The sequence below is a fragment of the Anopheles coustani genome, chromosome 3, assembly GCF_943734705.1.
Source record: "Anopheles coustani chromosome 3, idAnoCousDA_361_x.2, whole genome shotgun sequence".
NCBI classification, from domain to species: Eukaryota; Metazoa; Arthropoda; class Insecta; order Diptera; family Culicidae; genus Anopheles; species Anopheles coustani.
In genome coordinates, this window is record NC_071288.1 from 93,987,309 (window position 1) to 94,001,506 (window position 14,198).

The 14,198-nt window shown below is 43.1% G+C and overlaps 2 protein-coding genes across 4 annotated transcripts in view; both read left to right on the forward strand.

The window, feature by feature from the left end:
• The window catches only part of LOC131260675 (alkaline phosphatase 4), a 328,385-nt gene that overhangs the window by 262,011 nt on the left and 52,176 nt on the right, over nt 1-14,198 (forward strand). The window lies entirely within an intron of this gene.
• Nucleotides 762-14,198, forward strand: part of LOC131260673 (G protein-coupled receptor kinase 1) — an 86,026-nt gene continuing 72,589 nt past the window's right edge. For all 3 annotated transcript variants that reach the window (XR_009178166.1, XM_058262465.1, XM_058262466.1), the window contains exons 1-2: nt 762-955; nt 3,416-3,916. Coding sequence is in view for 2 of the 3 variants with exons in the window: in XM_058262465.1 (XP_058118448.1) it covers nt 3,804-3,916 (113 nt within the window). In the remaining variant the exon portion in view is untranslated. The remainder of the gene's footprint in view (nt 956-3,415; nt 3,917-14,198) is intronic.

Consider the following 14,198-nt stretch of genomic DNA (forward strand, 5'->3'; position numbering starts at 1 on the left):
CACTCTTTTCGCCGCTCGGGTTTGGGGCGAAAAGGCGAATTCTCTCCCAAAATTCGGGCGAAATATTCTCTTTACCGGACGGTGACCTTGAACTCCGGTAGTCTGTTAGAGCGCAATGACCTTGGCTCGCTGAACCGGTAAATCGAACCGGGAAGGCAACTTGTCTGTACACGCACCGCAAATGTGTTGGTGCGCAGAATGCAGATGTGTTCGTGACCCGGTTCGTTCTCGCGGAGAGGAAATTGTCCTCTCTTCTCTACGCGAGAAGTAGTAGAAAAACTGAAAAAGATGGTCGAAATGTAATATTTTGCTTGAGACAAAGTTACGCGTTTTGAAAAGATCTTTCGTTTGAGGGGTTATTTGTAGAAATCGATCTAGGAACTAAAAAGTTATACGAGAATTGGCTTTTTTACCTGAATTGCAAAACCAATCTGCTTTACCATTTCGCCCCTTTTCGCCCCTTCGGGCGAACACGTTCCAAACTGTGTTTTTATCAAAAACAAGAAACAACGGTAAAAGCTACCTTCAACAAAGTTGCGCGTCTTGAAAACACCTTTCATTTGAGGGGTCAATTGTGCAAATCGGTTGAAAGAATCAAAAGTTATTGACAAATTATCAAATTTTCGCCTTTACTCACTCGATGAGTCTTGCACTAGTGGACTGTGTGGACTCACTTGGCGAGCAGTGAGTGTTTAGCGTTCGATGCGTTAAGGTGTGCTTACTTCGCTTGTTTCGCGTTTCGCACCACAGGAGGAAGGCAGTATTCAGTGCGTTTTTTTGTGCCACCAGCAGCAACAACAGCAGAAGCCCCATTGTTCACTGCTGCATACTGTTGCTGTGTGCACCTTTTCTGGTGGAGTCGCCTCGTCGTCGTGCGAAATCGTGCGAACAAGTCGCGCTATCGAGAAGCAGCTCCAAAGCTCGTTCGAGTGGATCCCGCCTTCGAGGTGTCGAGGTTGTTGTTATTATTATTGTTTGTTCACAAATTCGCTGCAAGGAAATCGGATATTGCTGAAGGGGGTCGTGTGTTGGTCGAAGAGAACCGGACGGCTATCGCAAAACGTACCAGTCCAGTGCGTCATCACAGTGGCCGCCGTCTCAGGGGAAAGGTGGATTTCTTTATCGCCAAACAGCGACGAATTGCGACAGCAAGCCCGACAATCCCTCCAAGACAGAAGGAGCACACCCATTCCGCTGCTATCTCTGCTGCATGCCCGGATCGTCGGCATATTATCAGCGATTTCGTTGATTGAAATCGAAATTCAAACCGCGATGTGAATCGAAACGACACGGGCAAAATCTTGTGATGCAAGGGAAGTGTGTGCGCTACGGAAGAACAAACCTTGCGTTTGTACGACAAATCTTCGGCGTCCGCCTAAAGTTCGCCCCATCGATTTGTTCCGGTTTTCGCGAGATCGTCATAAAATCGCATCCAAAAAAGTTTAGTGTGAACAACCAGTCCACCGTGTTGCGTCGTGCGCACACTTTTATACTAGTGGTGAATTGTGTACATGTTGGCTGCCGTCGATGCGATTAGCGTAACAAGAAAAAGTGATGGTGTTGCTGCTGCTGCTGCGCGGTACGCGAAAATTGCGAGTTCTGGAAATCATTTCATCCGCGCGAGAGAAAGGAAACAAATAGGCAGAAGTGTGTGTTTGACAAATCGTGAAGTGCTGTTCACTCGTTGTCGTGATCGTTGTTTTGTGTTGTGGAGGAGGAAAAGTGCGAAGGCAGGGAGGGGGCGGTGGTACTTTCAGAAAGAAAACAAAAAAGATGCTAAAGCCGGTGGGCACTTTGAGGTGGAATTTGTGAGGTTTTCTTACAAAAACAAACTATACGGTTTCAGTGGGAAAATCTCTTGGAAAATTACAGTTTACTACAACGAGAAAAAAACTGAAACAAAAACAAAACATCAGTTTTGTTTGGTTGTAAAATGGTTTATTCCTCTAGGGCTCCTCTATTTCTTAAAAATAAAAGAAAACGAGAAAATACGACAGCAAGATTTTGAGAGAGCATTGGTGAGAGCGAGACCTGATGGTGAGCTGCGTGGGATGAGTTTGAAGTGAAGTGGATTTCATTTTAACCTCCTATCCCGGCAGTTTTTGAATCAATGTTGAAACTAAAATGGTCAGGCTTAGGCTAAGTTTTCAAATGTTGGAATTTAAACCCTTCATTCGTGTTCCCCAATTTGAAAGTATCCAAAGGAGGTATTTAAATTTGCTCACTTTGAGATGAGACGTGAGGTCTGAGATCTCGCCATCTGCTGGTTGTTTTTTTTTCTCTTCTCAGCTGAGCATCGTTCAACATCGGGGTGGATCGATTGATGAAAACGCGTATCAAATACACTGCAAACCTCACTTTGGAGGTTTCCCGGGCTTCTGGAGCAGCAGCATCCGAGTTCGTGTGAAACATTCCAAACATCTAGCACGCTGTCGGTGCTACCATTAGCTCCGCACAATGGCCTGTGTGCCCGGGGCGGCAGGAAAGGAAGGAATGAGGCGGCAAGTGTTGGTGTGTTTACAAAACGCAGATGCTCCATATTTTCTGCGGATGTTTGCATACGGTTTTGTTTTTGTTTGCTGGGAAATGGAAAGTAAAAACGAAAGAACGTCTCCGGATGCCTCTGCGCTTATCTTGTGGCCCATGCTTATCTCGTGGCCATCGGTGTCTCTTTGAACTGTGTGCTAGATGGAATCTTCATCCAAAATTAAACGCCATAAAATTAAGACGACAAATGTCGTAATTCAAATGGTTCAGCCAAACAAAAGTGTCACGGTGTTTCCCGCAAAAAAAAAACCCGTGCCCCGTTTCGTGCGACGTGATGATGTTTCACGTTTTCAATTACAAACCATTGCCGTGAACGAAACAGTAAAATAGAATAAAATAAACTAAACGCCTCCATTAGCAGACGGAGTAGTAGGTCAGCGTGTTTCGCGGTCGTCGCCATTGACAGGCGAGTTGAAGGGTAGCGGCAACCGTTGTGGTTCCAACCGTCGTCATCACCCCTTCCCCCCTCCCCCATGCACCTGTTCACACTCCGCGAGAGGCATGTGACGATCGACAGAGGTCACCAATTTGTACGCGGGGTCGCGATCGAGCGTACGGTCGCGTGCGTTTACATGCGCGACTTCAACTGGTTGGCGGGGACATTAAAAAAAATACACTAATCCGTAACGACAGGTGGCAGCAGCGCAGCGTTGGTGTGTGTGTTTTAAATGGCATTAGCCCCCATTTCGTTCTTTGTTTCAAACTTGTTAGATCGATTAGTAGAGACCAGAAGTAGGAGTAGGCTTTGGTGGAGTGTTAGAAAACGAGCATCTAAATGGAATGCCAGAAAGCATAAAGTGAAATAGCTTCTTGTTGTTCGTTGGTTTAAATTATTTTTCCGTCCCGTGCGTATGCGTTTTTGTTTCAGCGATCCAGATTACGATTGATATTTCTCCATCACGTCTTTTCGGTGCCAACCCGGGCGAGTTGCGCACTAATTTGGATCCCGTGTGTATCCTCGGAATAGTGTTTGAGCGTATGGTGCATGTACGTGTGTAAGTGAACGGGCGTGAGATTGGGTGGAAAGTGTATCGGGATCCCCCACAAAAAAAGGGAAAAATTCCAAACCGCCAGCGGGAAGAGTGCACAAACGGGTGGAAGTAGAAAGTGAACCTTTTAAAAAAGAAGGAAAAACCCCAAACGGTGAAAAGTGCGCGTGTGTGTGTGTGGTTGTGGTTGTTGTAGAACTAAGAAAACTCACCAAAAAAGGGTAAAAAAAACCATCATCCGTTGCAAGCCAAAGCCAAGCGCGCAAGATGGCGGATCTGGAGGCAGTGCTGGCCGACGTCAGCTACCTGATGGCGATGGAGAAATCCAAATGCATGCCAGCAGCCCGGGCGAGCAAGAAAATCGTTCTACCCGATCCAAGGTAAGTTACGGATGTGTTCGGATCTCCTCCGAACGTTTGCATTGTGCGGTTAGTTTTCCTTCCCATCGATGTGTGTACATTTCTGTTTTCGCAGAAATGGGTTTTTAAGGAGCGAGGGAATAAGAAAACATACACGGTTCGTAGCTGCGCTGCGACTACCCTTGTTGGATAAAATAAACAATCGGCCAGTCAGTGGGAGATGTTTTTCTTCAACCGCGCCTTTCCAAGGTGTCTAACACCAGGCGTCTCCATTTGGTATTCTTCTGCTAGCGGCAAGCATCTCCTACAAGAGTGCGCTTCAAATATTATGCATTATTCGAAACCTGATACTTACTACATCTACTAGAAGTGAAAGACCGGGGTTTTAGAAAACAAATACGGTGCTTAACATTTTTAGATGCTTGAATATTTATGCACGTGGTATTTTATTGCTATCGGTGCTGGCGATGGATTAGGTGCTAGTTGTTTTTATTCGTCTCGAGAACATAAATCTGCCTCACTACCTTCTACCCTAGTGAATACAGCATCACTTAACATTGCGAACTTTTGCCACTAGGTAGACAAACGATTTCCGTTACCATCGTTACCGTTCAAAAAAGGTTGCTGCAATGTTTATATTCTGTAAAATTTAAATAGAAACATGTTAAAATACCGTACGAACCGTGATGATCGTTTTACATATAAAGTCTGTAAAACAACAAATTGAATTCAATTTACATTCCAAGTAAATTCCTTGGCCCGCCAAACATAATCATCCACGATTCGATTGAATTATTTGCGTCGAATGCCGTTATTCAATCATTTAATATCGATTATCCCACCGAAAACATTCCATTTTTGTGTGTTTTATACGGAATTGGACAGAAAGGTGAGCAGAGGATCAACATGAGTAAGAAATCTATCTGAACTATGGTTTCGGAGAAAATACAACTGTTGCAAAAATTGGTAATGAGTTGTTGGCCGATGATGGCTTGTTTATTTTTTGGTACATTTTTGGTTTACATCGTTACTTCCATTTACACCCAATATGGCGGGTGCAATTAATTCCGTTGAAAACTGCATCGATCGAGCATTACCTTTTAGACGCCCTTTCAATCAAGTGAACTCCAATCAGAACGGGTTTTGTGTTGGTTGTGTGTTGTGTGTTTAAATTTTAATTACTTTTCGAATGAAGGGTCCTTCCACGTGTGAAAGGGGTGGCGTTGATGTGTTTGTGTGGCTTTTTTTTTAAATTGTCCCCAGCAACATGTGACCTTAATTTTCGCCCGTTTGAAACCATTTCTCCGGTCCGCGGATCGATTCGCAATAACATTTCCATACTGGCCCTCCGTCATTTATTTATTAATTAACCTGAAAAAAGGGCAGGGCGTTGGGACGAGCGAAAGCAAGTAGAATTGGTTGGTGGTTTCCGTACGGACCGTTCCCTCGGGGGTAATTTTCATTCGTCATGAAGGGGTTGGGGTTGGGAAGTGTTCGACAGTGCTTATAAATGTGCTTGATAATTTGTACTTATCCTCACCCCACCCCATCCGAACCCTTCTCACCCCCTCACGGAGCTAGTAACTGTATGCGATAGGCTCGGGGTGGTACGTGCGTGTGCGTCATTCGGACGCAAAAAATGGCCCCATGCGGTAATAATTTTCCACCTCGATGATGATGCCGTTCCTGTTGGTACTACTGTTGAGGGTGATAAATAATATAGGAAGGCTGGCCGGGGGGAAGCTGCGCCTCAATTGGCACTTTTCGGCGGGCGAGAGGCGCCCTCTCACAAATAAAGCTGTTAAAAGTCGACGCTTCCTGAAGCGCTTTATCAATTCGCTTGACCCTCGACCATTTTGGGTTGGTGGGGGGACTCATTACTGCGTGTAGGCACAGCAAATCATGCTCGCTCTCACCTACACCCCAACAATTACCTGCGTCTGCGGGTTCGCTGAAGGGGCCAATTAATTAAACATTTGCATAGATAATTAACTCTTTAACCGGCTGGCTGCCTGGCTGGCTGGATGCTGCTGAGCGTGTGCTGGATGCTTCTACCCCACATTTGCTCATCTCGTTCCTGGCCCGTGGTTAGACGGCGGAAGTGTAGTACCAGCTTCGTGGTAGTAAGAATTTGCTCAATTAATTGCAACATAGTGAAGGCAGATTATTCTCATTGCACTGAAATGCTTTACCATCCGGAAGCGGTTCATGCACATTTTATTACATGAAGCAGAATTATGCTTGACTTTTACATCACAGCTTATTGAAAACGGGATTTGGATTCGCTTTTCATCATGCCCTTTGTAAGGTCTATGAAAATACACAAAATTTTCTGCCAGATTAATGTTCATGTGCCTTTTATATTTGATAATGCAAAATTTTGTTCACAAATACAACATATGATTTTTGAAAAATAACAGTATGAGTTACGATACCAACGATAAAAAGTTTCGTTTAGATTAGGATCTCGGTAAATTAAATAGTATAAATAGTTTATCACCAAAAACACATTTGAAATGAGTTCACATGGATACTTTACCACTGTGAAAATCATTCTGGAAGGTTACTCACAAAGTAGTTCTACGTGTTTTTCAATGTGACTCACGTGGCCCCTCTCGGAGGCAAAAGGAGAAGAATTCAATTATCCAGCGAAACACACAACTGGTTTCGTAACGAAAAAAATCCATTTTCAGCCCATTCCGACGATATAAATCATAAAGCAAGAGCTCTTCTAGGCGTTGTAGTAGCTGGTACTGGACTGCTTCAGTTTGTTCTAAGTGCTTGCCCTCAAGCGGCAATAACACACTCTCCATAGTCCGTGGCTCCGTTCCGTTGGGATAAGCAGCGTGCCACACGTACTTCTTCACACGTCCACGTGCGTGTGGGTTGGAAAAAATATATAAATCATAGCCGAGTGAAGTCTCCAACCGGTGGCTTTCCTTTGGACGCCTTTTAGCACAAGCACCAGTGAAGCGTTCATGATAATTTATTGTACCTGTTTTTTTATTTATAAAAGAAATATTTATCAACCTTTGGAATCAATAACATGGGGATTGGGGGAATGGAAAACATACTTCTTTGAAATGGAAGGCAGGACTCTCGAACCTTCTCATCAATGAAAGGCAATAAAACCCCGCACGAAACGATCTGATTGATTCGTTCGAGTGGCGACTAGTTTTTCCATTTATGAAGCCATAAAAGCAGAAATGTGAGGAAAATAGAATTATTGCCCGATGCTACACCACCACAATCATTACGTTAATTGCACACCGAATCGAGCCGAATCGATGATCATCGAGCAGCTTTGGGTAGGAAATAAAGCGAAGTGTGTCTTGCTGCTTGTGTGTACTGCTCTTTTCTTTTTTTTTTTTTTGGTTTGTGTTGTTCTATCTCGTCAAGAAGGATGGTAATCTCACACACACACACAACACCAAGAAAAAGAAAATACACGAATAAATAGGAAAACATAACCTTTTTGAAGAGAACTTCCCCACTAAACTTTCGCTGGAGAAGGGAATTTTCCGAGCCTGCTGAGCCATTCCATGGGTGCGTGTGTGTGTGTGTTTTGTGCGTCGTTTGTCCGCACGCCGGCATTCGACGATGTCGTTGGACTGGGTGGGCGCATTGTGTCTGGAAGTGAAATTCATGTCACAAACAGTAATATTTTCCCATGTTGACTTTTGCACAGCAGCAGCGTCCGCTTGAGATGTAACATAAGTGTGTCCTCACCACACGTTCCCTCTCCCTCCTCCTCTTCGCATGGGACAGAGAGGAAGGAAAGATTGGTTGGTCGACGACGGGTTTCGTCGGTTGGTTGTGTCATATACTTCGTGTAAAACGGACGTGCTCAAAGACGTGAACAAAGACCGGCGGTCGCCATCGCAGCGAAGTTGCTGGTGCTATGTTGTGCAGGATAACGATGTGGGCTGTGAATGGTGTCCCGCCAACGGAACGAGAGCACAGAACAACACGTGGCTGTGCGGGGTGCGGTGGGTGGGTCATATGTTTTTCCAGGGAACTTGTTCTGGCGTTCGACTGGCTGGCTCATAGAATATGCTGATCTTACGGTCGATGAGATGAAGACACCAAAATCCCGTTCCCCTTACACTCCTTTTTGTGTGCAGCGATGCTTTACTGCGCTACCATGCTGTCGTTGAAATGTTTGCCTATTACCGGATGAGGATCGTTTCTGGTTCACTGCGAACGGCGGTTGTTATCTTTTATTTTTTGTTATTTGTTGTTCACTTATTTATTTTATCGTTTAACTTCGTCATCCTTCCGTTTTTTTTTGTATCTGTTTTCTCTGTTATTATTTGTTCCGATCCTTGTTTGCTAGTAAAAAAAAGATACTGTTTATGGAAATTGTAATATTCAATAAATCCCCTTTTGGTAAGAAAGTTTTATTTTCCACCCGAACACCACGTGATTCTCGCCTTCGCTCACACACACGCACGTGACAGCGACCGCCAAAGAAAAGCTGACATGGAAAAAGCTTTTTCTTCTCCGTCCGGCATCTTCAAGCTCGCGACGAGTGCTAACGACCACGTGCTCAAACGTTGCTGCTCTTGACGAAGGTTTTAGTGAATGATTCATTTGGCTGGAGGATATTAGAAGTGTGTGGTACTTTGTGGCTGAATGTCACTAAAATCATTTTCCTTTTGCCGTCGTCCCCGTGGGAAAGGGACGATTGTGGGCGATTCGCCACAACGTAAAGATCGAAGTGCCCTTGTTGACTTCTGCTGCAGAAGTCTTTGCGTTGGGCTAAGAAGCGTCCAAGGTGGAACAGTAAGCGGCTTCCCAAGCACATAAATGGCTACTCAATAATTCGTGCGTCAGGGGTGATTATTTCAGCGAATTTCGTGCAAGTTGGCCAATTCATTTCAATACTCATGCATAATGAGTGGTTAGTACAGGGTTTTCCCCTGCGGATGGGAAGTTAGCTTCTACTAAGTGTTTGTATGAGAATAGTCCATCAAAATTCCGACTATTTCCGTTTGCTTAATGAATAATGGTAGTATGATATTACTTGGATGAATGATTCATTTCCCAATCTTTAATTGCCCGTAATACCTAGTCATCCTCAATGGCAGTGGATTTAGACAACTGGAGAAAAGTATAGAATGGGCCGAATTGACGCAATTTTATTCTAAACAGATTAAATGAAAAAAATGACATTAATAGTCTAGTGAAAGCAATGTACTTCACTTCATTTAAAACGTGCTTTTACACGTTGACTGCCATTTTTGATAGCCAGCTGTAATTAGTTCTAAAAACTTTTTGTCCCATAAATAAATGAAAATGTAACTTAATAATTATAGGAATATTTAATATCAATTCCCAAAGAAGCTAACTTTTTGTTTATCCATCAAAAACTGTCGGTTTATTGAATGTTATAACAAATTTTATAAAAAAATATTGTACTAAAAAAGTGTGCTAACGTGTGTCAACGTGTTAAATTTCTGCCTTGTTAGTGTGGAGTCGAAAAGAACAACAATTTAGAGAGTGCGTTTTTATACCAAGGATTGCAAAACACTCGAAAGTAATCTGCTTAATCATTTCTGAAAGTAGCAGCCAATTTTTCAAAGATTTCCGTTTCTTTTTCATGCGATTCGTTTTGCAACATCTATATCAAGTGCATTGGTTAGAAACAGCAGTGAACGATGCGATAAATTAAATGTATATTACTGTAATCGATTCAATCAATGTTTCAGTTCATTAAAATTAAATCGACAGCGATACGATTACAGAAAGCAAAACGGCCACCGACTGGAAGTGTAATTGAACCTTTTTTCGCTGGCCTTTTACTTCTCCCGTGCACCAGTTTGCCGCGAAACAAGTTGCGCCTATTTAGTAAAACAAACAAACGTCGGTGCCAGAGAAAACGTGGACATTCGTTGCCCGCGACTCGCGATCGCCGTGCAAAAACACTCCACGATCGCGTTCGAACCCGGGAGTTTCGCTTTTTCGTGTGCAAAAGTGGCCGGGGGAGAAACGATCCGGGCGGGGGATGAATTGATAAACGGTGGTTTTGCGGGGCAGCGAAAGGAAGAAATGAAATGCAAGATGGCGGCAGAATGGTCTTTGAAGTGGATGAGGGAATAAGTCAAAGCCGCCATCCGCCCGGCGCAGAACGTGTTTCCGCTCGCGCGTGCGCGTCGTTCGGGCGACGATTAAATTGAACCACTTTTTGGTGTGCGTGTGCGCATTTTCTTACAGATGTCGTATCGTAGTGCTGATATTTAATTTAGCTTGTTGTTTTTTTTTATGTTGAAACGGATTATGAAGGAGCCATACGAATGTGCGGGAAAAAAAGGAACACGAAAAATCAATCCGCTACTGTGCATTTAAAAGATGTCGTTGTGAAAAAAAATAAGGTAAATTGCTCCCATATCAGCCACTTAGGTGAAAACACAAATTCTTCTTCATGAGCAACATTAAACAAATCTAGTCCATTTGTTTGCATTATTTTATATTTACAAAAAATGCCAAAACAATATGTATGCAATCAATTACTGTTTGTATGAAAAAACCCTATCAACTTTTACATGCACAAAATTTTAACTTGTATTTGTAACTTGTAATAAATTCACGGGGATGAGTAATATGGCTGCAGAATCAATCTTTAAATTTTACGTAAATCATTAATCATTTGACTGAGTAATTGATGGTGAATGCATCAATTTATATGTTTTTTAAGTGTAAATTTTTGCTAAATTAGTCCGATGGAGTTGGTGGTGCGTATTGGAACACGTTCCTGTAAATAAGAAATACCATCCGACGCACACTACCATTGTCGCCATCGGCATAATCGGCGGCATTCGCGGACCGCGGGCCCTTTTGCCACACACTGTTGGCTTCGAAGATTAGAAGTTTTTACGACTCGTTTTTGCAACAACCTTCCCCAGCCAGCCTCCCCCCCTTTTTCCGCCAACCTGGTCGGTGCTTCAATGCCAATTGTCGGCCGACCGATGTCGCGTTTGCCCAAGCATTGTGTTGGGGGGATTGGTTTTGTACCGAACAGTAGATTTACCTCATGTTCTCTTGTCTGTGTGTGTGTGCATGTGCTCACACCTCACAAGACGCGAAGGAGACACCGAGACCAATCGTCGCCGTTTTTTTCATACCCTTTTTTTATTCCTTCTCAAGGCAATCGAGTGACGCTCCGAACCCTGTCGCGTAAGTTCGAGCTTACTGTAATTCCCTACGTTACGAGCCTATATTTTACAACATCAACCGCGTGAGTAACTGTTTGCCAAACATTACGACAACAACCTACATATAAAGTGTTTCGTAAAGACATATGCATATTTACTTTTTACATAAATGGGCGCGGTTGACATGTTTTTTAATCCATCGCCGAAGCAATCTTTAAAAGATTCATTGTTAAACTTCGTCAAACTCGGAGAACTGTCTTATAGAACAGGCTGGCTTATGCTTCAGAAGAGTTTTCCTTAAGCTTTTCCTTAGAGGGCTTTCAGTAGTGATTTATATGCTGGGATTTGGAAGCAAAACATAAATGAAAACATGAATGAAATTTTAAAAGTTATTAATTAGGACTTCATTGATTCCTGACTAAATATAAAAAAAATACTTGAAAGTGAACACTCTGCAAAAAATCTGAAAAGTAAAGCAAACATACCCAAAAACTGCGTTGCACAAATTTACAAGCCAAACAGTCCGCGGGGAACAACCGAAACCATTATACAATCACGACCGTATTGCAGAAGATCGTGTTTTATCAGACACGATGCTATGGTAAAGGTGAAGGGAACGGGAAAAAAGGCGAATGAATATATTTTAACAGGAAGAAACCATTCGACGAATGCGTTGACGTAAATGTTCGGATCAATATTTGCTAGATCGATTAACAACGGGGAGGAGGAGATGAGAAGTAGTTTAGAGGGGGGAGTGACAGTGGTGGAACTTGCAAGGGGGTTTGATGCGTTCCACAGTGGCTCGAGCAAAACTTCGTTGCTTAATTTCAATTCCGTGTGTTTTTTTTCTCGTGTCTTTTTTTCTGCCTGCCTGCGTCTCCAGCGTCTTTACGGAAACGCAAACACACAACTTGTAGATGGTTCAGCTGCTTTTAGCTTTACATTTCGATGGAGTACGCGGGGTATGCGCGCGGTAGCGCTTTAGGAGTCGGTAGTGGTTATTTTTGGGTGTGGCGAATGCTTTTTGCCTCCCCGTGGCGTTTAGGAATGTGAAATTTCGTTACGCTCCATCGTTCCAGCGTCGTAAGCGGGCGTTCCTGTTTATCTTGTTATAGTACCGATAGAATCACTATGGCGGAAAAAAATAACCTGATAACAACGTATCGTTAAAAATAGATAAAAAAAGGAAAAACTATATACGATAAGCCCGATGGCATACATCGATATTGCGTGACGACAATTCGGAACGGGCGCGAAAGAAAGTAACAGAATTTCATCGATTTTTATTTATAGAAAACTGGGAAACGACCTTATCATGAGTGTTTGATCAGTTTTTGCGCCGCCGTTTGACCACAGATAAATCTTTGCTTCGGCCCGGTTCCATGTGATTTTTCTTCGAACAATCATTTTCGGAAACACTTACACACTCATACGGTTCGGGTTCGGGTTTTCCTTCCGGCCACCAAAGCCTCGATGCAGTAGGAGAATTTGCTTTTATGAGTTATTCCCATGTTATTCCCCGGCGCGAAACTCATCAACCGCTGTCGCATGAACCGGTAATGGCGGATTTTTCCCTAGATTCACCATTATTTATGCCATCGGAGCACAGGATAAAGTGAAAATAAAAATAAAAAAGCCCCAAACAGCATCGTTTTATGGTCGGGGAACTGTTTTCGTCCTTCGAGTTCGAGCTCCAGCAAAAAGTGTCGCCGGCTGGTGAACTTTTATTTTCCATCTTTATGGCCCTTTTTCAAGAGCGCCATCTTCTAGATTACCAATGCACGAGTCCCCCTCCACTCCCCCCGCCACGGATAGGTGTTATGTGGGTTTGAGTGTTTTGCCTTGCGTTTGCATTGTTTTCGGAACGCAATATCCCGGCATATTCCCGTTGCCTGGTGGTCGTAAAATAGGCGACCATATATATCCAAATGCACGACCGACCGGTTGCCTATCGTACCGCCAATCGTGTTATTGGGTTTGTAATTTTTTTATGGATCCAAATCAAATCGAGTACGAACTTGGAAGGGTGAGGCAGTTTAGTGTTCATTTGAATATTTAAAACCGAAAGCAGTGCGTGTAGTTATTTGAAAACAGCGTTCCTCTTAAAGTCACTTTAAGTAAGGTCTGTGAAAAAAGCCGACATTAAAGGAACAGGTACAATGTAAACCACAAAAGTATCGATGAGCTTTTAACATCCCCTTTCTCCTTATCAGCAATATTCGATCGATGTTGGTTGTATGTTTTCCTTTTGGAATTGACGATGAATTAAATCGAATAAAATATAGGAGAATTGTTTTGTTCGAATTGAATTTTGACTGTACGAAAATGTAATGGATAGTTTAAAGCACGGGATGGTTCTTAGACGTGTTAGAACGGAGCTTTAACTCTAAATGTTCCTCATATCTTGCGGCAAGATCTTTACGTGCGTCTACCGGAAGCCATAATGGGCGTTTCCCTTCCAACGGTGACGCCACCAAACGGTACAATAATGTTGACAAGCATTATTTGCTCGCTTTTCCACCGGAAATGTTTGGCAGCGTGGTCTCGGCGAAGGAACGTCTAAAAAGTTTACAACGGGTTACGGTTTTATTTTCCAAGCCATCGATTTTACCGGAAATCGTTAGGTACGGGAGCGTAGCTGTGAGTAGTCAAAAGCCGGGTTTGATCGAGCCTGTCGTTTTAAAATGGCAGCTAAAAAATGAATAATGGCAGCAAAAACAGACATATACGCACCTAGAGTTTCGAGCACTAGCTTTTCCGGTGATAGGCAACCTAGGGAGGAGAACACGATAAGCAGGTCGGGCGTGTGCTGAAGCGGAATTAAATTTAATGTCAACATCGATGACACAACACATGGGAAAAAAGGAGGATCCACTATCGAATGAAAAAAGGGCACTCGATGGCGAGTATAATTTTCCACGGTGCCCTGTTTTCTATGACATTATGATAAGTACTTTCGTTATCCGCTGCGGTGACAATTAATACAATTTTTTCTGCGAATGAATTTTAGTTGAGGATAACTGTTGAGAAAATAACTGAGATGGCCGAAAATCCTATTACAAAAAGTACTTTTTTCAAGGTATAAATTAAACTAAAAGATTTGGTTCAATGTCAACGTGTCAAGGAAAATCGAAAAATCGAGCAAAAAC